General features: G+C 32.1%; 1 protein-coding gene across 1 annotated transcript in view; it reads right to left on the reverse strand.

The window, feature by feature from the left end:
- Positions 1 to 24532, reverse strand: part of LOC139518036 (26S proteasome non-ATPase regulatory subunit 1-like) — a 187524-nt gene extending 162992 nt beyond the window's left edge. The window contains exons 1-15 of the mRNA XM_071309678.1: positions 24384 to 24532; positions 23351 to 23394; positions 22621 to 22694; positions 22264 to 22327; positions 21366 to 21471; positions 18039 to 18181; positions 15621 to 15683; positions 11594 to 11737; positions 10032 to 10100; positions 9314 to 9465; positions 8804 to 8906; positions 7479 to 7616; positions 5737 to 5825; positions 1716 to 1794; positions 1062 to 1161 (exon numbers count right to left, since the gene is read on the reverse strand). Of these exons, the coding sequence (XP_071165779.1) occupies positions 1062 to 1161; positions 1716 to 1794; positions 5737 to 5825; positions 7479 to 7616; positions 8804 to 8906; positions 9314 to 9465; positions 10032 to 10100; positions 11594 to 11737; positions 15621 to 15683; positions 18039 to 18181; positions 21366 to 21471; positions 22264 to 22327; positions 22621 to 22694; positions 23351 to 23394; positions 24384 to 24402 (1387 nt within the window). The 5' untranslated portion in view covers positions 24403 to 24532. The remainder of the gene's footprint in view (positions 1 to 1061; positions 1162 to 1715; positions 1795 to 5736; positions 5826 to 7478; positions 7617 to 8803; positions 8907 to 9313; positions 9466 to 10031; positions 10101 to 11593; positions 11738 to 15620; positions 15684 to 18038; positions 18182 to 21365; positions 21472 to 22263; positions 22328 to 22620; positions 22695 to 23350; positions 23395 to 24383) is intronic.
- Between the last annotated feature and the right edge of the window lie 1633 nt (positions 24533 to 26165).

Here is a 26165-nt window from a genome sequence, read left to right on the forward strand (position 1 = left end):
TTCATAAGACACTTTGTCACTGAAATGGTGTCAAGGGCAAATGAAACCTGTCTGGCCAAAATGTTGACCTTTTACAAATCCCTTATACCAACTATAGTTTTCCTATTACTCACAATAAGTGAGAAATTCATTTGACCCAAAAATATAGTTTTTTAAGCAGTCATTGAACCATGAAAATGAGGTCAACGATAGTTATAACCTGCCATTTGGACATGTACACCTTAAAATTATTTAATACAGCAAATACAGTTGACCTATTGATTATTAATAGTATCTGAGATAGTGACTGTACCACAAAAACTTAATATCATGCGGTCAAGGTCAGGTGAACCCTGTATGATGAAAATGCAGACCTTGCAAAGATCAGATATACAAAGTATAGGTGTCTAATTACTCAAAACAACTGAAAACTTTTTTTTGCAGTAACTGTACCATGAAAATGAGGTCAAGGACAGTTGAAAACTTTGTAACATTATGAATTATACAACTTTTTACAAATAGTTCATGTAATGGTGGCATCCATATTTCTCACATTGTTACTCCTGTCACATGAGAGGCAAAAGAAAACAAGTTCAGTGAAAATTGGCAATTACAACCCACTTATATCAGTTTAGCCAATTACAACCCAATTATATCAGTTTAGCCAATTACAACCCAATTATATCAGTTTAGCCAATTACAACCCACTTATATCAGTTTAGCCAATTACAACCCACTTATATCAGTTTAGCCAATTACAACCCACTTATATCAGTTTAGCCAATTACAACCCACTTATATCAGTTTAGCCTATTACAACCCACTTATATCAGTTTAGCCAATTACAACCCACTTATATCAGTTTAGCCAATTACAACCCACTTATATCAGTTTAGCCAATTACAACTCACTTATATCAGTTTAGCCAATTACAACCCACTTATATCAGTTTAGCCAATTACAACCCACTTATATCAGTTTAGCCAATTACAACCCAATTATATCAGTTTAGCCAATTACAACCCAATTATATCAGTTTAGCATTGAGCTGAATTGCTAAATAAAATTCAATGTATACATACCTAATGCATACAATCCACCCCCTTCAGAATATGCTGATCCTGGTCCAGAATCTTTAGGTAAATATGTTGACATTAAATTCAACGCTTCTTTTTCATGTCCCTAAGATAGAAAAATTAATAATTAATTCCATCAGGCAAGCTTTTAACTGGTATAAGTTTGAAAATAAATATAATCTCAATTTGACCAACATGTCAAGTAAAGTAAGATTTTCAAAGTGCTTGTCCACATAAAGACATTTCAATACATCTGGACATAATACTATGTTCATTGTTGAAGGCCATACAGTGACCTTTAGCTTTAATTATTTAATTATGTGGTCTCTTGTGGAGAGTCATCTCATTGGCAATCATACCACACCTCCTTTTTATAACTGTGTAATCCAACTTTTAATCTTTTATTTTTGTTCATTTATATGTTTTGGAGTATAGTATGACATCCAATTTCACTGAACTAGTACATATTTTTATTTAGGGGCCAGGTGTAGCCTTATTCATAAACAAAAGAACAAAAGTTACATATGTTAATAAAGTCTCTTTGGATTTTCACCTTTTCTATAGGCCATAATTGTATATTATTGTAGTGATAGTAAAAAATGGGAAAAATAACCTTAAAACGTATGTGTTAACTTTGACTTTCTGTTAATGTCTACTCACCTTATGTATAACACCTAAACTAGCAGTGGCTGTAAATTTGGCCCAGTTTGTAGCTCTAGCTAACCATTCTAAATTATCTCTGCAAAGAAATGTTCATTCATATTTTAGGGCTATTCCAGTAAAATTTATCCAGGGGGGGTGGAACGCCACTTATTTTTTGACCCCCCACCTATGGAAAAGATTAAAAAAATACACCCCCACCTAGAACATGTATTTTCTTCCAAGACCCCCTACCTAGAGAAAAAAAAATAAAAGTTAGCTAGTTTTTTAAAGTATACAAAAATGTTGCATCCTGTCAAATAAATGTAAAATTTGTTGGTTTATCTATTTCAGTGCATCCAAAAAGGGGGGGCCCTCTGGCCCCCCCTAAATCCGCCTCTGGTCTCAATGGCAATCATACCACATCTTCTTTTTTATACTAGCTATGTTGCTATTAAAATATAAAATGAAACATGTAACAATGTTATGGAGCAGCAGACGACAGATGCAACATGACGGCAATAGCTCACAGTGACCGAAAAAGGGGGGTGCAATTTTAATTATGGCCCATTTTATTTTTAAAACTGTCAATAACATTTTCAGGTACGACATATTCTTCAGGTGGGGAAACTGGTTGGCACCAACCATTTGATGTTTCAGAGTTTAGTTTGAGCCATAAAATATTTTTGGTAGGCACAATGTAATTCTTTTTATATTTTTTGTATTTCTTATTACATTTTTTTTTCAATAGGCAAATGTTGAGGAAGATGATATACTCTCCTGTGTAACAAGGCCATATTTTTCCGCAAAAATTAGGCCATTTTTTTCCTTCAATACCACCCACGCAACATGCGCAATAAAAATCTAATTGTCTGTGCCAAATATAAATATTTTTTTATGGACCGCATAGTTTGGATGTCACCCACACATATTTTTTTGTGGGGAGACGGTATACAAGGGAGAGGGTACTTGAAGTTGTTATAAACTGTATGCAATAAAATATTATTTGGGACAAAAATTGCAAAGAATTGGCCAGTCCACCTTATTAAGGACATATTCTTTGCAAGGAAAGAGATTTAAGTACAGCAAATTCTGCCATTTCAATTTCAATGAATATACAATAACTTCTTCCAACCGCAACAATATTTAAGTTAACCTTTATTTACAATGTTTAAACTGGTACTGTTGCCTTGTTCATGTTCATGTTGTTTTTTTTTACATTAAATTTGGGTCTTCGTCGATACCATACTTATTCCAGACGTTCCGTATCAGAGGACATTTCAGGCAATTCCTCTGCACTTCTTGTATCATTATATCTTCATCACGGTGACAAGAATAACAGTATAGAGTACCATTAATTCATAGAACAAAACAACAAATCGCTGAAGAAGTCATGTTTACAAAATGTCAAAATGAGCCAAAGACCAAAAAATGACAAGGACAGTTAAGCGTCTTTTATGGAGACAAAAACTATATTCCTAAAAAGTCTTTGGGGTTCTTCAATCGAAATAATAGCAAGCTAAACTAAATGAGATTATTATAAGGGCTAAATCTCGTCTGTACTAGCCAAATTTAACAAATTTAAAGTTGTTTATAAAAAAAATATATATCATGAATGATGGTTAATTACGTTTTTCGGGTTATCAGTTAGACTGCATGGTTTTATTATTAAAATAGGAAAACACCCGAGACGTGAAATCGCATGGTTCTATTATCATAGGTAAACATCCGAGACGTCCCAAAAATATATAGGTGCTCCTATTATTGGAGGAACATTACACAGTTGTGTACACACACGGCGGCATGGAACACGATCGGAAATTCATTTGACGATATCTAAACGTTTCGAAACGAAGTGAAAAGTATCGTGCGCCACGTGGGCGCTTACATTTGTCACTGTATGCGCCATTTCTTGTCAATTTGCGCTATAGGCGCAGGGGGCATGTCCTTCCCGATCACTGGTTTGACAAGAACACAAACGGACGCTTAAAATTAGTGGTCTGCCAACTTTATTTGCAGTCGGATGACCTTTTCAGGAGAATATTCCTTCATAACAGGGGGAAGAATATGTTTAACCTATCATTCAGAAACCCCCCACCAACAGAATGAATTTAAATCAGGACCACCACCCTCCAGAATACAATTATGTTGATAACCCCCCACCTATGGAAAAAAATATCATCGGCGTTCCGCCCCTTCTAGGTAAATTTTACTGGAATAGCCCTTACAAAAAGTGATAACAATCGTGAAAGTTTAACTGTGAGTCTGTTACAGAGGATTAATTTATTTTCGTGGGTATCAATTTTTCTTGAGTAAGGATAATTTAAACTTCAAGTTTGTAAGTATTATATACATTCAATGAAGTTTCTTGACTTGCATATGAGTCTGTGAATTCACAAGATTTTCTGAATCTTCTTGTTTTGATTGAGAATCTGCAATTACAATAGATTTCATTAATCTTTTTGTTAAGACTGAGTCTGTGAGTAATAAAGATTTCATAGATTTTCTTGTTTTGACTGTGAGTAATAAAGATTTCATAATTTTTCTTGTTTTGACTGAGTCTGTGAGTAATATAGATTTCATAGATTTTCTTGTTTTGACTGTGAGTCTGTGAGTAATATAGATTTCATAGATTTTCTTGTTTTGACTGTGAGTCTGTGAGTAATATAGATTTCATAGATTTTCTTGTTTTGACTGTGAGTCTGTGAGTAATAAAGATTCCATAGATTTTCTTGTTTTGACTGTGAGTCTGTGAGTAATAAAGATTCCATAGATTTTCTTGTTTTGACTGTGAGTCTGTGAGTAATATAGATTTCATAGATTTTCTTGTTTTGACTGTGAGTCTGTGAGTAATATAGATTTCATAGATTTTCTTGTTTTGACTGTGAGTCTGTGAGTAATAAAGATTCCATAGATTTTCTTGTTTTGACTGTGAGTCTGTGAGTAATAAAGATTCCATAGATTTTCTTGTTTTGACTGTGAGTCTGTGAGTAATATAGATTTCATAGATTTTCTTGTTTTGACTGTGAGTCTGTGAGTAATATAGATTTCATAGATTTTCTTGTTTTGACTGAGTCTGTGAGTAATATAGTCTGTGAGTAATATAGATTTCATAGATTTTCTTGTTTTGACTGGGAGTCTGTGAGTAATAAAAATTCCATAGATTTTCTTGTTTTGACTGTGAGTCTGTGAGTAATAAAGATTCCATAGATTTTCTTGTTTTGACTGTGAGTCTGTGAGTAATAAAGATTTCATGGATTTTCTTATATTGATAGAGTTTGTGAGTACTATATATATATATATTCAATTGATCTTCTTGACTTGATGTGAGTGTATGAGTTCACAAGATTTTATGAATCTTCTTGTTTTGATTGAGTCTGTGAGTACTATAGATTTCATGAATCTTTTTGATTTTACTAAGAGTCTGTAAGTACATAGATTTCATGGATTTTCTTGTTCCTTGTCTCAAAGTTGATTGATTGATTAATGTTTGGTGTTTAATACCATTTTCAGCACTTTGGCTATGACATGATGACCTTGTTTTTTTAGTGAAGGAAGCCTGAGTGCCAAGAGAACCACCATCAGGAAAACTGGCAATCCCAGTAAATGTTGACTAGTGATCACCATTAATCAACTACTTAGACTAATGAGCCAAAGAGGCCACTTCAGATACAAACATTTGAGTAAGCATTTTTTGTATTCATGTAGTTGATTAAACAGATTGAAGTCATGCAAAATTTCCTTAAGGTGGTACCCAACACTTTGACTAAAATTAATTTGGCTCGTTTAATTTTCTTAAAAATTTTACAAAGTATTTACTTTGACCCATGGACAAAAATATAAAAATTTTAGAAAATTTGAACCAACTGTTTTATCAGAAATATTACACTGATTATATAGCAGTTTGACAAACACTAATTTTGATCATTGAGAAGCTTAATATTCCCTTAACAACACCATGTCATTAAAATGTTCTGCTGGTTTTACAGAGTTATCTCCCTGTAGTGTTAGGTACCACCTTAAACAGTATATCTGAGGTTACCTTAGAAATTGATCACATGTTGTTCCACAGTGCATGAACGAGTTAGCCATTACAGTTGCAGAATGACAGACAGAGTTCCTTACAGCATCCTAATCAAATACAAACAAAATGTTGATATCAAATAACTCATTCCTCTATGGTTTTTTTAACAAAATGATTTAAAACCTTGGTTATTTTCAATAAATGCAAAGTTTTATTCTTTTTTACAAAATGAAATCAGATTTAAATTGACTGTTTTATAATTCTCTGTACTAAAGTGCAAACCTTAAAAAAACCATACAAAGATGAACAACAACAATCTACACATGGTCTATACTTGGTACAGGCACTAAATGTTTCAGTATCTAACACGTGGTCTATACTTGGTACAGGCACTAAATATTTCAGTATCTAACACATGGTCTATACTTGGTACAGGCACTAAATGTTTCAGTATCTAACACGTGGTCTATACTTGGTACAGGCACTAAATGTTTCAGTATCTAACACGTGGTCTATACTTGGTACAGGCACTAAATATTTCAGTATCTAACACGTGGTCTATACTTGGTACAGGCACTAAATGTTTCAGTATCTAACACGTGGTCTATACTTGGTACAGGCACTAAATGTTTCAGTATCTAACACATGGTCTATACTTGGTACAGGCACTAAATATTTCAGTATCTAACACGTGGTCTATACTTGGTACAGGCACTAAATGTTTCAGTATCTAACACGTGGTCTATACTTGGTACAGGCACTAAATGTTTCAGTATCTAACACATGGTCTATACTTGGTACAGGCACTAAATATTTCAGTATCTAACACGTGGTCTATACTTGGTACAGGCACTAAATGTTTCAGTATCTAACACGTGGTCTATACTTGGTACAGGCACTAAATGTTTCAGTATCTAACACGTGGTCTATACTTGGTACAGGCACTAAATATTTCAGTATCTAACACATGGTCTATACTTGGTACAGGCACTAAATGTTTCAGTATCTAACACGTGGTCTATACTTGGTACAGGCACTAAATGTTTCAGTATCTAACACATGGTCTATACTTGGTACAGGCACTAAATATTTCAGTATCTAACACATGGTCTATACTTGGTACAGGCACTAAATATTTCAGTATCTAACACATGGTCTATACTTGGTACAGGCACTAAATATTTCAGTATCTTACACATGGTCTATACTTGGTACAGGCACTAAATGTTTCAGTATTCAACTTATATGAAAACTTTTCTTGTAATCATAATGCGATCAAAATTATTGAGCCAATGCATGCATATATTAAACTAAGTACTGTATGCATATTTTTAAAGTTTATTATCAATCTATAATGTATTATCCACAAATTCAGTGACTGTTGATCACAAGCTTATTAATTTTAGAGATAGAGATATTGATAAACAATCAACAAACAGCATGTGAAGCACGTGAAAAGTCAGTAAATTGATTTGCTCTTCCTGTGCATGTTTGTTTACTTTCTTTCATCCTTGCATTTGTGCAGTAACACTGCATACATGAAAATGTTTGCAAATTAGAGTATGGGAAGACTATAATTCAATATCAGTATAATGATGAAGATTTGGATAACATAAAGGATTTTCTTTTACAAAAGGTTTATGTACAGTTTTTTTTAGTAAGACCCTCAAGTATATAAAACATATCCCACTTTTCTTTTGAATTTGAAGTTTAAATATAACATATCAGTTATATTACTCAATTTGACATGATGAACATACCTTGGTATTTTTCAGTATTAACATGTCTGTTTTATTATTTCGTATTAAGAACTGTAGATTGTGTCCTATTGTCAGATCACCTCCAAGAATCGTCTGTAATTTCTTCATTCTTTCCTGTATCTTTTTATCTTCTTCACTCTACAAATAAGCATTAGATTTTTAAGTGTTTTAATTGCTTTGAGAAAATATTTTAATGAAATACTAGCTGATACAAGAACTTTCATTCATGAGGTTTCAAATTTTCTGGATTTTTGAAAACTCACTTTCCTTTGATTCAAACAAGATTGTAGATGAATTAATTCAATAGGATATTTTTGACATGATCCAAGTACATTATACTATCAAATTGTATAAACATCTTTTAAAGGGGCATTAGCTAAGAGATATATACAAAATTTGAATATGATTTTTCAATCATTAATGAAAGTGAAAAAGTAAAATAATAACTATCTTTTAGCAGCCAGTATGGTTCAATTTTGCCAAAATAAGCTCAGAAACATTGATGGTGAATTTTTCACTTGTAGGTGAATAATTCAACCTTATTGAATCCGTATTCATATGAACTTCAATTTAACCATTTAGCTAGAGATAGAAAACGTCTGAGTTTTGTGTGCGTTCATTTATTTAAAGGAAAAGAATGTCAACATTGAAAGGGAACAAAGGTAAATCATTTTTTTTAATCTATTATATTAAATTAGACAGACCTAGAAAAATCAAATTGTATTAGGTCGGTTTATATCTATATCTATGTTTATATCAGGTATATGACCGTTGGCAGTCTTCAGAGGTTACCTCAATGATTTATTAGATGGCTTCTAGACTAAAACACACACTTAATCTTTAAATATATAATTGTATTCATGCATCTTCAATTGGTTTTTTTAGACTTTTTAATATTTGGATAAATATTTTAGTATGTTATAAGTCGAAGGTGAACATGATTTTGACAGCTAATGCCCCTTTAATAAATTCTATGCGGTAAACTAAACTAAATCATCTTGTCAACTGACAGATTTATCAAATATACCATGTGTACAACCATAGAATAATTATTGTTATTATTATAAATTAATGAAAGTTCTAGACCAACATAATTTTTGTTTACAAAGATCAGGAATACACACACGATACAATCAGCTAAACCAACAATCAATTAGGACTATATTTATAGTAAATAAGTCATACATTGTTAAGTCTCTATAACTACAATGACTAGAGGTTGTACTTATTTTTTTAAATTTCATATATATGACAAGTATTCAAAGTGTGGTAAAAACATTTCATGCAAAGGGAGGTAACAACTTTGATGACTTATTTAAATTTACCAGAGGATGTTGTGGCTCTGATTTTACTGTAGTTGTGTCTGTGGCTTTAGTAGCGTCTGTGGCAACTGTGGCTTGGGTCTTATTATCATCAATTTCCATTTCACTGTTAAAACAAGAGGAATAATATAAATAAGTTACATAAAATGTTGTGTTTTATTATCTCCAGTATGTCCTGGTTGCTTGATTGTAATCTTCATGAATATTGGTAAGAAAACATACTATATAAAACAAAAAGTGCTACACCTGCTGCTAGTCATCTTGAAAGTTACCAATTATGATCAATTGCCAAAAGTTTAAAAAGTCTAATATATTTTCCCATTATAGTGTTTACAATTCAAAATTAATGTGCAGCTGAAATTTCTGATATATAACTCTCAAATGCAAAAGTTTTAAGAAAAATCCTATTAAAATAAACTTCTGGAAAAAAAATGTATTCTTGAAAATAAATATGGCAAATTCAAATTCTACATATTTAATATCATTCTGCATGAGGGCACTACTACTGTATACCTGTCTTTTTTGTCTTCCTCTGTTTTGACTGACTTTTCTGGTTCAGGTAACGGTACTGTAGATCTGAGAGAATTTGTTACTCTCTGTAGAAACTGTTGGGTTGCACTGTCATAAAGGTCAAAGGCTATCTGGTAGGCCATTAATAAATTCTCCTGGAATTCAACAGGTTAAATGAAACAATAGTCAGCAAAAACAAGTGCAATCAACTTATTGATAAACAAAAAGACAAAAGTGACACTTTTTTTAAAAGTCTTTGTTTTTTTTTCTTAATTTCTAATAATTAAGAACAACTTATCAAAGCCAAATTTATCTGGAGATTTTCAACAAATGTTTAAAATGACAACAATTGCTCACCGTTAGATTACATTGTATAATGTTTGTCTAACTGTTCTACATCATCAGTTTCCCTAAATGTTTTTTCTCTTATCTAATTAATAATGTAATCATAGAAAATTACTTAGTACCTCATAAATAATAAGGAAGATAGATTATGAAAATCAAACTAAATGTGTTTAAGTCAAAAGTTTAGATTGTACAATAAATCATACACCTGGCAACTAAAAAGATGATGTTATGATAAGACAACTCTTCTGTTTAATCTTTTAAAATCTGAACATTTGAGGCTGTTATTCATAACTTATTTGAGTAAGTTGATTTAAGATTTGAAAGTACATCTTTGAAGTTATTGTTGATATCTGAACCTGGTAATACTATTTACCTCTGTTCCTTTGATCAATCTTTCCAGGATATCTGCTACAGACTGGGGGTCATCCAGAAATATAAAACACTGTAAAAAAAACATAATATAAAACACTGTAAAAAACATACAGTAATATAAAACACTGTAAAAAACATACAGTAATATAAAACACTGTAAAAAACATACAGTAATTTTAAACACTGTAAAAAACATACAGTAATTTTAAACACTGTAAAAAACATACAGTAAAATAAAACTGTAAAAAACATACAGAAATATAAAACACTGTAAAAAACGTACAGTAATATAAAACACTGTAAACAAGAATGTGTCCAAAGTACACGGATGCCCCACTCGCATTATCATTTTCCATGTTTAATGGACCGTGATTTGGCATTAAAAGTAAAAGATCATACAATTGGGAACATGTGTACTAAGTTTCAAGTTGATTGGACTTTAACTTCAAAAACTTTAACCTGAAATTCACACTTTAATTTTCTATGTCCAATGGACCGTAGAATTGGGGTCAAAAGTCTACTTTGGCTTATCAGAAAGATCATATCATAAGGAACAAGTGTACTAAGTTTCAAGTTGATTGGACGTCAGCTTCATAAAAAACTACCTTGACCAAAAACTTTAACCTGAAGAGGGACAAACATACAAACAGACGGAAGCACAGACCAGAAAACATAATACCCTCTACTATCGTAGCTGGGGCATAAAAACATAGAGTAATATAAAACACTGTAAAAACATAGAGTAATATAAAACACTGTAAAAACATACAGAAATATAAAACACTACAAAAAAACATAATAGTGTTCATATTCTTAATTCTGTAAATTTATAGGGTAAGTAATAACTTCAGTATTTTGTGATATCCTATGTATCTGTTTGATTTGAATAAACATTTAAAAATATTAAATTTGTCATTTGGTGTTTTTATTACTTTCAGCAAATTGTTTTTCAGTTTTAATGTGGCATTCAACAGAAAGACAGAATGTGATGTACTAATCAACAATCAAATCAATATGAAATACAGATTTCTATGGCAAATCATGGTCAATAGTTTTGCTCTTTCATAGCAGTTCATATGGTTTAAGAGTTTTTTTAAGACTGATGTAAGCATAACACCCAGGTGACAATAACTAATTTAACATTTAATTACAATAGGTAGGTGATACACTGCAGGTCAACAGGATTGAAGGTCAGAAATTCTGACTAAAAAGGGATAAAAAGGTCTGTTGCAAGGGTTTTATAATCCACATAGAACATAAGGGTCTCCCTTAATAATTCATCAGATTTATCGTTCCTCTTCCAATCAGATGTTGCTGCAAAGTATTTTTTACAGTCGTCACAGTCAAACACACCCCTTTTATTAAGAGTTTTACAGCTTGTTTGTCTTTTACTGAAGACTATGTTGACCTTTGAGGTTTTCTTGTTCTTAAAATGGTAAGACTCCTTAGGGTTGAAGTTGTTCTTTCCACATTAGTTCTCGAAAAAAAATACTTCAGATGTATGAAATATTATTGATACAACTTATTTTTATTTTGGAAGCTTTCAGACTTTCTGGTCCTTACCTGACAAACATTTATGTAATCTGGAGTTTGTAGTCCCATGTATAATTTGGAAAGGACTTGTAATACTGTCTTCTTAAACTGTCTGTTCCCAATCAAAGACATACAAACTTTAAGACTGTATGACAACATACTATTAACATCATCCTACAAACATAGAAAAACGCAAGTTATTAGTCACTTTCTTTTTCACAAGAATTTGAGTTATACAAACATATTTTTTAAATACACTATTAAATAACATGAGGGAATTTAAAGTAGGTTCGGTAAGTACCATATTTGGCCCCAATTAAAAAGTTCAATGTTTCAAGATGAAAAATGTTTTAAGTTGACATAAAGACATGTGAGAAAGCAGGGTTTCCGCTGGCGGTCGCCATTTTCGCAATTTACGAAAAAATAATAATTGTGGCGATAAAAATTCGTCATTTGCGAAAGAATTTGGCGAAAGAAATATATATAACGATTTTTTTTCCTCCATCTTGTTTATTTACTTTTTTCAAGTTTCTCGGATTTTACCCGATCATACTCGGAATTCACCTTGATCTCATTAAGATTTGGACAGAAAATCAATAATCAGCTGATTGCATTTTATAACTATCGACAACAAAGGACTGATTAATAAAGGTTTTATAACTATCAACAACAAAGGACTAATTAATAAAGGTGTTGATTGAATTGTTTGACAAAATGATATGGTTAAAAGGCTTCCTCTAAATGTCACATACAGAATTTATTTACCACTTTGCGACGCACGTGTTTGAAGCAAACTTTTGACGTCTCCGCTCCTTTGAAGGATAGTTTAGAAAGGAAAGCTGCTGTTGTGACGAAAAATGTTCAAAAGCAAGAAACATTTCCGATTTAAAACTTTAATTATCCTTTGACTTAAATATAGGTAATTGATTAGGGAGACTATTTTAAAGTCGTTTGAGTGATACGCGTGTTTCAAGCATAGTTGTACGTCTCAACTTTTTCATTTACGATGATCAAGAAAAATCAAAGTGATGGAAATCACTCATGGAAAGATTAGAAGAGTAGTTTGAATAATTTCATATTAGGTATGGTGGGAAAAAATGAACATTAATAAAGCACTATTGCTGAAAATTGCATTAACAGCAGGTCTTTACAAGAAAACTTGCTTTTCCAGAATGAGGATAAAATGAGCTCAAATTAAATAATATGGGTCTCTTAATTTGCACAATTTTATTTAAACTGCAGTTTATTTCTTATCCAAATAACTGTTGCCTGTTCTGAACATGTTTCAAAAAAACAAAAAATTGAAAATCAAAAATTCTTCTAGTAAATGTTACCAACTATACTTGTAAGACATAAAATCTAAACCAACAGCTAAGAACTTTAAAGTGTCAACAACAATAATCTAAAAATGTTGTTTTGGGGCATTTTGTAAGTTGAAACAGAGGTTATATGACATTGAAGATTAAAAGTTGTAGAGTGCCTTTTGATTAATTTTTTGTAAAAGTACTTTTCAACACAGGGCATTGAAAATGTACTTTTTCAACATAAACAAATTAAAAAACTTATTTATTGAAATGTGGATTATTTCTTGATTGCAAAAATATATATTCACTTCTAATAAAAATTTAAATGACTAAAATCAAGGATTTGTATAGTAAGACACATGCAGTATACAAATCCTTGCTAAAATAGACATACTGATTGATGGGGAATAACCCAATAAACAATGGTTTGCTATAATTAAAACTTCAGTTTAAAATTTTAAAACTGTTTCAAGCCAATTCCTGATAAAAAAAAATGTGAACTAATCTAAATTGTTGATTAATTATAGATGAATATTGGAAATTTATCAAGTAAATTATAAGCCTTACTTGAATACCTTTTATATATATTCATATTTATATTAAGAGATCTTGTTAATCCTTAATTAATCATTTATCTTTCAGACATAATTTACAGAATCACTTTAAGTAATGTAGATCAAAAGTAATAGGCAATAAATAAATCATCCTTATATATATCAAACATCTAATATATACATTTGTGTATTCAATTATGAGGTCAAATATTTGTTTATTGAGAAGTATACTGTACACTGTATATTGCATTGGGTCTGTATAATTATGTAAGACTTAGGTTGATAGTTAATCTGGTCAATTTGATTGACAGTTTAGGAGGTGGGGCATTGTAATTAAAGGTCCACCTTGTCTCTGATTGTTTAGTGGTAATGACAGTTGTCAATCAAACTATTATTGTATCAATACTCAATTAGTTAATCAAACTAATTAATAAACAGTCTGCAAATGAACACACCTTAATGACATACATTCTTAAATGAACTGCTCGAATAATATATCCATTTTTCAGTTTATATGAGTATTATGTGCACATACATGGGAACCATAGGGAACTATATTTCAGTGTGAATACATTTAGTAACAGTAGCTAACCTGTCGTGTTGTAAGGGATGCCGGTGCCTTAGTAAAGATTTAGAACAAGTTCTAATCTTTCCAAAAAACTGTCGTTATGAAGAAATATATCCAAAAGGTTGGGAACAACCCCTCGAAGGAGAGTAACCCTTCAATGTAATGACTATACATGAAATGAGGGATCAATTTCATGTGAGAAAATCATTTGTTTAGTTGTAAAAACCACTTCTTAGTACAAAAGGGCACATCAGTATTTTTCTTTTAAAGAAACTTTCCCTACGAACTATACTGGTATTATATGATCAAAACATGTCCATTAATTTTGTTATATTCAAGGACTTATATCTTCTTTATTATAAAAAGTATAGTGGCACCCTCGTTTAGAAAAGTTGTTTAAAATACAATGAATATTTTCCCCTTTTAAGTTAAAATATTCTATTGTTTTAATGTAAACGTTTAGTGTTTATTCATTGAAATGTAGACACTAAAATAAGTTTGAGACAATAATCATAGACACAATGGGGCAAAATCGTCTTATTTAAGGGAGGGGGGTAGAAAAAAAGGTAAATTTTAAACAAAAAAGACATTTATGTTACTTGGCGAAAAAAATAATAAAGTGGCGAAAAATATATTGTTTTGGCAAAAGAGGTGGCGAAAAAAATAATTGACCCAGGGGAAACCCTGGAGAAAGTTATATAGAACTATTTCTGTCATAGTTTTATTCTATTGCGTTGATTCCAGTTATGTCAAAATAAGCAGTTTTGGCAAAATTTGACAAAATCAGCAGGATTGCAGCCAAATTTTAGACCAGGTAACATAGAGCACAGTCGTTGACAATCTAAATATTTAAGTTAGACATGTAAAATGTCATGCAAACATTATTGTCAAAGATCTTTTTGTCGAAGTATGCGCTATATGTTTCCTGTTTAGATAATCAATGGAAATTTACAAATTTTCATTGTTTTTTCGTAGAAAATCAAAATGAGTACTATTTGTGACATCATGAATAAAACGCGGGAACATAAATTTTCAAAAAAAAAACTTATTTCCTATCTAGTCATTGTTTTAGCTATGAATTATCCTGATATTGGTCAATAAATCCCAATTTGAAATTTAGAGTAAACAAGAATGTGTCCAAAGTACACGGATGCCCCACTCACACTATCCTTTTCCATATTCCATGGACCGTGAAATTGATCATATGATAAGCAACAAGTGTACTAAGTTTCAAGTTGATTGGACTTCAGCTTCATCAAAAACTACCTTGACCAAAAACTTTAACCTGGACAGAGGAACGGAACCAGAGACTTGATGAACGGAGCCACAGACCAGAAAACATAATGCCCCTCTACTATCGTAGGTGGGACATAAAAAGGGGGCCATTTTATAGCCTTATCAAACCTACTCCTTTGTTTATAAAAAGATCTGCTTAGCTTTTAATCTATCAAACTGTTGTGTATTAATTTTCTAATAAAACTTGACAAAGATATAATATGATATTTCATCAAAAACAATTGATAAACAAGAACATTTTGTAACTCAGTCTTCATTTCTGATTGGTTTAAACATTTCATTATCAATGATGTTAAACTTTAGGTCACATTTTGTTTTACGGATTAATGACTTACTGCTTGTAGAATTGCCTTTTCAAATATATCAATTCTCCTGGTCTCCAATGCTATACCTACAGCCTACAAATACAATATAGCATATGTCATTAGTAGAAACCAAACGTATATCAAAATATAAATTGGTGGTTACACATTAGGAAAACCTTTACCAACAGGAAATTTTTAATATACAATTGCTGAACTTGACTTTTGCAAAACTTAATGGACAACTCTGGCCTTTTTATAGGAAGATAATGATCCATAGTAGTCCTTAACAATGGCCTGGTGTCCTGAGCTGAGTTTCCTGCAGGATTAATTGTCTAGTTATCTAAGGGAAGTCTACCAGTTTCCTGCAGATTAATTGTCTAGTTATCTAAGGGAAGTCTACCATTATTGTCCACAGGAGAGTTGAGGTTTAATTGTGTAGTTATCTAAGGGAAGTCTACCATTATTGTCCACAGGAGAGTTGAGGTTTAATTATGTAGTTATCTAAGGGAAGTCTACCATTATTGTCCACAGGAGAGTTGAGGTTTAATTGTGTAGTTATCTAAGGGAAGTCTACCATTATTGTCCACAGGAGAGTTGAGGTTTAATTATGTAGTTATCTAAGGGAAGTCTACCATTATTGTCCACAGGAGAGTTGAGGTTTAATTGTGTAGTTATCTAAGGGAAGTCTACCATTATTGTCCACAGGAGAGTTGAGGTTTAATTGTGTAGTTATCTAAGGGAAGTCTACCATTATTGTCCACAGGAGAGTTGAGGTTTAATTGTGTAGTTATCTAAGGGAAGTCTACCATTATTGTCCACGGGAGAGTTGAGGTTTAATTGTGTAGTTATCTAAGGGAAGTCTACCATTATTGTCCACAGGAGAGTTGAGGTTTAATTATGTAGTTATCTAAGGGAAGTCTACCATTATTGTCCACAGGAGAGTTGAGGTTTAATTGTGTAGTTATCTAAGGGAAGTGTACCATTATTGTCCACAGGAGAGTTGAGGTTCAATTGTGTAGTTATCTAAGGGAAGTCTACCATTATTGTCCACAGGAGAGTTGAGGTTTAATTGTGTAGTTATCTAAGGGAAGTCTACCATTATTGTCCACAGAAGAGTTGAGGTTTAATTGTGTAGTTATCTAAGGGAAGTCTACCATTATTGTCCACAGGAGAGTTGAGGTTTAATTATGTAGTTATCTAAGGGAAGTCTACCATTATTGTCCACAGGAGAGTTGAGGTTTAATTGTGTAGTTATCTAAGGGAAGTCTACCATTATTGTCCACAGGAGAGTTGAGGTTTAATTGTGTAGTTATCTAAGGGAAGTCTACCATTATTGTCCACAGGAGAGTTGAGGTTTAATTGTGTAGTTATCTAAGGGAAGTCTACCATTATTGTCCACAGGAGAGTTGAGGTTTAATTGTGTAGTTATCTAAGGGAAGTCTACCATTATTGTCCACAGGAGAGTTGAGGTTTAATTGTGTAGTTATCTAAGGGAAGTCTACCATTATTGTCCACGGGAGAGTTGAGGTTTAATTGTGTAGTTATCTAAGGGAAGTCTACCATTATTGTCCACAGGAGAGTTGAGGTTTAATTATGTAGTTATCTAAGGGAAGTCTACCATTATTGTCCACAGGAGAGTTGAGGTTTAATTGTGTAGTTATCTAAGGGAAGTGTACCATTATTGTCCACAGGAGAGTTGAGGTTTAATTGTGTAGTTATCTAAGGGAAGTCTACCATTATTGTCCACAGGAGAGTTGAGGTTTAATTGTGTAGTTATCTAAGGGAAGTCTACCATTATTGTCCACAGGAGAGTTGAGGTTCAATTGTGTAGTTATCTAAGGGAAGTCTACCATTATTGTCCACAGGAGAGTTGAGGTTTAATTATGTAGTTATCTAAGGGAAGTCTACCATTATTGTCCACAGGAGAGTTGAGGTTTAATTGTGTAGTTATCTAAGGGAAGTCTACCATTATTGTCCACAGGAGAGTTGAGGTTTAATTATGTAGTTATCTAAGGGAAGTCTACCATTATTGTCCACAGGAGAGTTGAGGTTTAATTATGTAGTTATCTAAGGGAAGTCTACCATTATTGTCCACAGGAGAGTTGAGGTTTAATTGTGTAGTTATCTAAGGGAAGTCTACCATTATTGTCCACAGGAGAGTTGAGGTTTAATTGTGTAGTTATCTAAGGGAAGTGTAAGGCAACAGCCAATCTGTTCTATTTTGGGCCAGTAATTTGTTGGTCATTGAACAACTTCTATTTGTTCTGACACAAAAGACCAAGCTATTTCTTGTACTGAGTCTTTACATTTAGTATGAAATCATTTTGTTGAAGTTGTTGGTAGTTTGTTAAAAAAAACATAAAATGACAAATATTGTCAACACAGTACCATTTATCACATTGTTGTGACTTTCTATTAATAAATTTCAAAGCTAGAAATGTATAATACCTGTTTGAACTGTTTATCTGCTAGACATCTTTGGAACATTCTGTTGACAATGGCCTCCAGTCTTTCGTCAATCATCACTTGTTCACCTTCTCCAACATCAATGTTGGCCACTCGTAACTTTGTGTAATGGTCAATACACTTAGCTGAAACAAAAAAACAAACAAAATATTATTATTGGTGAATGTTATGATCAAGATATAAAACAGCTTGTAACTTTTAGAAGTCATTAAATGCAATACCAACAAGAGGCTCTCAAGAGCCTGAATCGCTCACCTGAATATTTTTGGTTTAATCTCTCATCAATGATTATTTTGGCTTTTCAATTTATTTAAATGTTCTTTGAATCGTCCTATTTTCTTCAAAAGCAAAAAAAAATCATTTTCTCCTATGTTCTATTTTAGCCATAGGAGCTATGTTTCTTGACATACAAGGAAATGAAATATAAAATTTATACTAGATACTCTGAAACTTATTTAGCCTAAGTTTGGCTGAAATTGATACAGCAGTTTCATAAGAGAAGATTTTTTAAAGTAAGTCAACATGATGAACAAATTGTGAAAAAAGTCTTTAAAGGGCAATAACTCCTAAAGAGGTCAATTGACAATTTTGGTCAAATTGACTTATTTGTAGATCTTACTTTGCTGTTCATATTTGCTGTTTACAGTTTATCTTTATCTATAATAATATTCAAGATAATGACCAAAAACTGCAAAATTTCCTTAAAATTACCAATTAAGTGGCAGCAACCCAACAATTGGATGTTTGATTCATCTGAAAATTTCAGGGCTGATAGATATTGACCTAATGAACATTTTTACTCCATGTCAGATTTGCTCTTAATGCTTTCGTTTTTGAGATATAAGCCAAAAACTGCATTTGACCCCTATGTTCTATTTTAAGTAACAGCGGCCATGTTTTTTGACGGATCAAAAATCAAAGCACACACTTTGTGCAGGATAATCTAAGGAACAACCATGCTAAGTTTTAACCAAATCCATTCAGTAGTTTCAGAGGAGAAGATTTTTTAAAGTTAGCAAATATGATGAACAAATTGTGAAAAATTGTCATTAAAGGACAATAACCCCTTAAGGGGTCAATTGACAATTTTGGTCATATTAACTTATTTGTAGATCTTACTTTGCTGATCTTACTTTGCTGATCTTTTTTGCTGTTTACAGTTTATCTTTATCTATAATAATATTCAAGATAATGACCAAAAACTGCAAAATTTCCTTAAAATTACCAATTAAGTGGCAGCAACCCAACAATTGGATGTTTGATTCATCTGAAAATTTCAGGGCTGATAGATATTGACCTAATGAACATTTTTACTCCATGTCAGATTTGCTCTTAATGCTTTCGTTTTTGAGATATAAGCCAAAAACTGCATTTGACCCCTATGTTCTATTTTAAGTAACGGCGGCCATGTTTTTTGACGGATCAAAAATCAAAGCACACACTTTGTGCAGGATAATCTAAGGAACAACCATGCTAAGTTTTAACCAAATCCATTTAGTAGTTTCAGAGGAGAAGATTTTTTAAAGTTAGCAAATATGATGAACAAATTGTGAAAAATTGTCATTAAAGGACAATAACCCCTTAAGGGGTCAATTGACAATTTTGGTCATATTAACTTATTTGTAGATCTTACTTTGCTGATCTTTTTTGCTGTTTACAGTTTATCTTTATCTATAATAATATTCAAGATAATGACCAAAAACTGCAAAATTTCCTTAAAATTACCAATTAAGTGGCAGCAACCCAACAATGGTTTGTTTGATTCATCTGAAAATTTCAGGGCTGATAGATCTTGACCTAATGAACATTTTTACTCCATGTCAGATTTGCTCTTAATGCTTTCGTTTTTGAGATATAAGCCAAAAACTGCATTTGACCCCTATGTTCTATTTTAAGTAACGGCGGCCATGTTTTTTGACGGATCAAAAATCGAAGCGCACATTTTGTGCAGGATATACTAAGGAACAATCATGTTAAGTTTCATTCAAATCCATTCAGTAGTTTCAGAGGAGAAGATGTTTGAAAAATTGTTAACGACGACGACGACGACGACGACGGACGCCAAGTGATGAGAAAAGCTCACATGGCCTTTTAGGCCAGGTGAGCTAATAACAACTTATAACTCTAAGGAGTCATTAAATTTACCAAAGATTACCATTTTATCTGTTGTAAATTAAAACAAAAATAAATTCTTTTGAAGAGCCTCTTTTTGTGTTGTCTTCCTCCTTTTAAAAAAGAATACATACATGTATTGTTATACTGCCATTCATCTCAGTACATGTAATATCTTTGTTAAATTTCACTGTGTTATTAAAACAAAATGGCTAAAGATTTACTTTTACAGAATTAAGTCCATGTTTGTATTTATATCTTGTTCAATGATGCTGAATACATAACACAGTTGATCTCTGACTTTCATTCCATAAATCCCCCTTCACATACAAAACAAGAGCCCTGCCATTATGAGTGGGTACACTTTCATCACTTCTGCTTCTTTTTAACACCTATTGCATGCACATAATGAATATATAAATGTTCCTCTATTCTGTGAAAGTACTTTAATTCGTGGGTATCAATTTTCGTGGTTTGAGCAATATTTACATGTTCGTGGGTTTTTAAATTCGTGGATTTTAGTTTTCTAAAAAAAAAAAAAATTGAAAAATTGAAGCCTTTAGAAACGAGGGTTACAAATAGTCTAGATTGAAGGAAATTGCAAGGTAAACATTGACCCGTGTAAATCATAGTGATAACACTAATTAACCCATGATAAAGTGATCAACAGATTAAAGACCATCAAAGGTGTTAATTAGGCCATTAACATGTCACCTAAAGAAAACAGTAACATAAATAAATGCTATGAATTGCCAAATAGTTCTTAGCAAAATCAAGACCAGCATAATTTTTTTATTTCTTATACGTACGAGAACTATGAGGATATAAAATGAACACTTTATCATACTAGCATATCAATACCGGAAATCTGACTTTTATTAATCAAAAACAAAAGTTGTACATTTTAGGTTATTAAAGATTAAATGGGTATAATCCTACATGCGGTTGTAGTTCTGTGACTGCTATTAAAGTATTCTCAGAGTTGGTGCTATTCAATATCTTCTCTTAGACTAGATCATACATGTCTTATCAGTAGTCAAACCTACCGATTGGGATCTTTCCAGGTCTTGATTTAGACAATGGTTATTTCATTTCGTTGGACACTTAAATTCGTGGATAAAGTCATCCACGAAAACCACGAAAATTGGTACCCCACGAATAAAAGTACTTTCACAGTATTACATCTATAATACTCACCAATGATAGTTTCCACATATTCTGTTGTATCATTGACATTGAAGAGATTTCCTGCTCCTAAGGCATAGGTCAGAGAATCATCAAACGCTCCTAGATGGTAATAAACCTACAACAGAGAAAATATCTATAGCTAAGGCATAGGTCAGAGAATCATCAAAGGCTCCTAGATGGTAATAAACCTACAACAGAGAAAATATCTACAATTATAACATTTCCTGCTCCTTAGGCATAGGTCAGAGATTCATCAAATGCTCCTAGATGATTATAAACCTGCAACAGACAAAATATTTACAATTATATAATAAAGGTCAAAATCCCATTACTTCTATAAAAATTGTGATGTGACATGGTCCAGAGAATATGAAAGATTTATTCATAAACTGTCTCTGGGAAATTTTATGTTTTGAATGGATGGACAGCATTTCTATACTGTGGATTCATTTATTTTCGTGGGTATCAATTTTCGTGGATTGACGAAAAGTTGCATTTTCGTGGATATTTGATTTCGTTGTTATGCCAATATCTGCATACAAAGCATATACAAAATTTACGTTTCGTTGAACATTTAAATTCGTGGTTATCATGTACCCACGAAATCCACGAAAATTGGTATTCAACAAATATTAATGAATCCACAGTATGCCTACATTGTATCCCTGCGATGTGCTTGGGACAATATGCAAGGAATCTAGTAAAATGACAAACCTGTTATGCCACCAGGTCACCAAGTTTTAACAAATATTTGACGTCTCACAAGAATCTGATTTAATAACTAGCCTTTCGTTCCACTATGGCACCAAATAAAAATAACGACTATTTGATGCCTTAGAGAAAGCTGGTTCCAGACAATAGCAAAGCTTTTATTATGCCACATTTGAAATAAGTTTAAATAACAAACCTTTGATGCCACCAATGCAGCCAGTTCACTGTTCTTAAATGCAACATCTTCATATAGTATTTCTCTGAAAAAATCAAAATAAAATTTGTTCATCAATCAAATCTTCTCATTCTCTATGCTTCCTTCAGTAGCTGAGCTGTCATATAAAATTTTAACCATGAAACATATAACAAATATCCTTTATATTTTAAATAATAAGCTATATAAAATTAGACAATTCACTACTGACAATTCTGTACTGGAGATGAACAGACAAGACATTGATGTGCCAGTATTTATTTTAACATTTTTTATTACCCTATTGATAACCAATTCAAGGGCTACAGTTTTAAATACAAACATTTAATTCACACTTACATTTTGCCTATGGCCTCTGAAATCTCTGCCCAAAATACATTTACAATTCTGTTCAATTTTTCCAATGCAAAAACCTGTAATGACAAATTCCAACCAATAAAAGGAAAGCAACTGATATACATTTAAGAAATAAGGAAGTTACTTTGTTTTTATTTCATAAGTAAAAAAAAATCAAAGACAAAGACTAGAATTCATCTGCCTGAAGTTCAATTTTAAGAAAAAATTAAGTTAGATTTTATTGTCCAGTACATAGAGATGATTTTACAGAACAGGCAGCATTTTTACAAGCCTGCAGGGCTGGTGGGCCTGTGATAAAGCGTGAAGACGGCTGAACAGTGCTCAATATCTAATTCAAGAGTTCGACAACTGTTCTCAGACATGAAATAAATTCGATACAAATCGCAAGTAGCATCATTGTATAAACCAAACATTATAATAGCATAGGTACTGCAAAGGCGGACAAACACTTTCTTTTAAGTCTCTGACACCACTTCCTCCTATGATTCTGATGTACTATATGAGACTGTATACAACCAGATTTTATATACATGTACATTGTATGTATAGCAATCCCATCATCAGCATGGTATATTAAATTTGTTAAACTTTTCCTAATTATAATTAACATGAAAAAAAATCTGAATTGATCATATTTAGTAAGATAAAAGGTTCTTTAAATAGTAGAATTAAATGTGTTAGTCATGAAAACTAACTGAAATTAAATATTCACCTTCAGTTGAGGTTCTGGTTCATCAAGTAGAGATATAACCCCAGCTAAAATAGAAAAATAGACATTTATTCATGGCAAACTTTTGACATCACAACAGAAAAGTAATTTGTTTTAGGATGTCGAAAGTTCAATTTATAGCACTGGAAATAGCAATTTATAAGTGTAATGTAGGTGAGATCGATTGCGGAATACAGTGTGATAATATGGGCAACATATCAGCAACGAGAGCCAGAATTGGTAGCTTTAACGTATTTATCAGTTTATACAGATACAGTTGACTTGCTACAATTCCCTTTCTATACACTTTATCCCTAATCCCGGCTGACCCGGCCGCTTGAACTTTTGACGTCAACAACAATCCCTTTTCATTGTGGCGTCAGATATTTTATTTTACGGGAACCTGTGGGATATCCAACAATGGCGGACAAATAGCGATAAGGTGTATTATTTCTCTCTTACTAATAAGTGCCAGCCTACTGATACACCTTATCGCTAATCCCGGATGACCCGGCCGCTTGAACTTTTGACGCATACAACAATCACTTTTACATTGTGTCTTCAGATATTTTGTTTTGTGACGTCAAGTTTTTACGGGAACCTGTGCAATATCCAGTAATGGCGGACAAATAGTGATAAGGTGTATTGCCCTTGGAGAAACTGCAGATGTCAGTATAATTGTAATCTCCTAGTTATAGCAGTAAAATTATTAAAGGGGCAAAATTGAAAAAAAAAAAAAAAAAAACATAATTAGGAAGGGACATGTAGCATGTCTACAGATACATATAAAGGGAAAAAACACTTACAAAATGACCTTCGTGGGCTCAGCATGTAGTCTCATGTTTAAGATCTTGCATTAATCATTTGATTTAAAGCATTCTTCATAAAGTGTTTTGTTTTTTTCTTTCATGTCCGTGTTTCTTTTTCAATTCGGGAAAGAAGGGGGGATGTCAAAAAACCTGAGTCATCCACGTGATTGTAAATTTAAAGATATTTTCCCCATTTAAACATGAAAGAAACATTTCAAAATACTTACCAGCTGAAGTTATATTCATTTCTAACTGTCTTTCTGCAACTAGTTAGTTGCCTGCTACTTTAAATATCAATATATTATATGATCTAACAAACAAAACCGGCAAACAACAAATCAAAACTAAAGGGAGATAATAATTAACCGGAAGAAGGTTGGGTAAATACATTTTAAAACTTTAAATGCAAAACGAATTTTGGTTACAATACTACATCTACATAATACTTCTTAACTTCAATATGTTGAAGATTACAAGAAGGCACATACTAGGGAAACAAATTAAACTAAACATATTTACAATAATTGCAAAAAACATTTTTAATTTTTTTTTTTTTTGTATATAGATAAAAACATGGTTTGGTTTAGCAATACATAGTGGTTTTGCACCAGACTTAAAAGCTTCTAAGTCTGGGCTACAGGCTACTTGGTATGGTAGAGAATTCCACAACCTTATTGTTCTAGGAAAAAATGAATATAAATGATAGTTTGTGGGAGAGAATGGCTGTATAAATTTATGTTTTTTAGATGGTATTAGGTATGTATTTACTGGGATGGAGACTAATTGGTGTTGGATTTTATATAGCATGGTGACGGATGCAAGATTTTTTCTTTGTTGTAATGTTGGCCATCTTAGATGTTCAAGCATAGCTGTTACACTGCTTTGATAGCTGTATTGGTTGAGTGTATACCTGGCAGCTCTTCTCTGTACCATTTCAATTTTATGTATTTGTTGTTTCTGCCAGGGGTCCCAGACGACACTACAGTATTCTATTTTTGGTCTTACGTATGTTTTGTAAGCCAGTTCTTTTGTTTTTATGCTGTTTGTTTTTACGTTTCTTTTAATAAATCTCAGTGATGCGTTTGCTTTGTTTGTGATATCATTTATATGAGAATTCCATGTCAGATCTTTTGTGATGGAAACACCAAGATATTTTGCTTTGTTTGTTGATTTTAGAATATGATTATGTAATGTGTATTTATAGATGATTGGTCTATGTTTTCTTGTTATGTGGATGCTTTCACATTTGTCTGGGTTAAGAACATAAGCCATTCTTGCTCCCATTGTTCCAGTTTATGTAGGTCTGATTGAAGGGTGTGACAGTCATCTAATGATGAAATTGTTAGATACACAATAGTGTCATCTGCAAAGAGGCGAACATTACTTTTGAGATTGTCTGGCATGTCATTAATGTAAATTAAGAACAGACATGGCCCGATAACAGAGCCTTATACTAAACCAGTGCAACTATAATTTATAATTTACTATTGTCAAAATGTAGGTTATATATAAATTTTGCATTTTTCAAAGGTATGATAAAAAAACAAATTGGTAATGAATCTTTTTCAATGTATAGGGTGGCAAAATAAAAAAGGATAATATACAATATGATGACCAGAACGAAAACTTAACATGAGTAGATAGATGTTATAACGGACTTTTAATATTAAAAATTAGAAATTGTAGATGCTCATTTATTGCTTCAGAAAATTATTCAAATGTAGTGATCATTTTATTTTATAAAAGAAATAAAATAATCTGAATTATCTCCCCTTATACGCCGGACTAAGTTTACAAATTATTTCATATAATAAAAAATACTTTTGCATTTGTAAAAACAGTCGTAGGAATAAATTAAGAATTACATTTTTTCTTGTTTAAATGAAAAGTCCTACAAGTTTATTGCATTTCATTTCCCAAACTTGCTTATTTCATCTTAGACCAAACCAATAGTTTTCTGCTATTTTATGTTATCGACAATTTGTACATTTTCCCGTCTATCCGAGTTA

Source organism: Mytilus edulis, chromosome 3, assembly GCF_963676685.1.
Source record: "Mytilus edulis chromosome 3, xbMytEdul2.2, whole genome shotgun sequence".
In the NCBI taxonomy this organism is placed as follows: domain Eukaryota; kingdom Metazoa; phylum Mollusca; class Bivalvia; order Mytilida; family Mytilidae; genus Mytilus; species Mytilus edulis.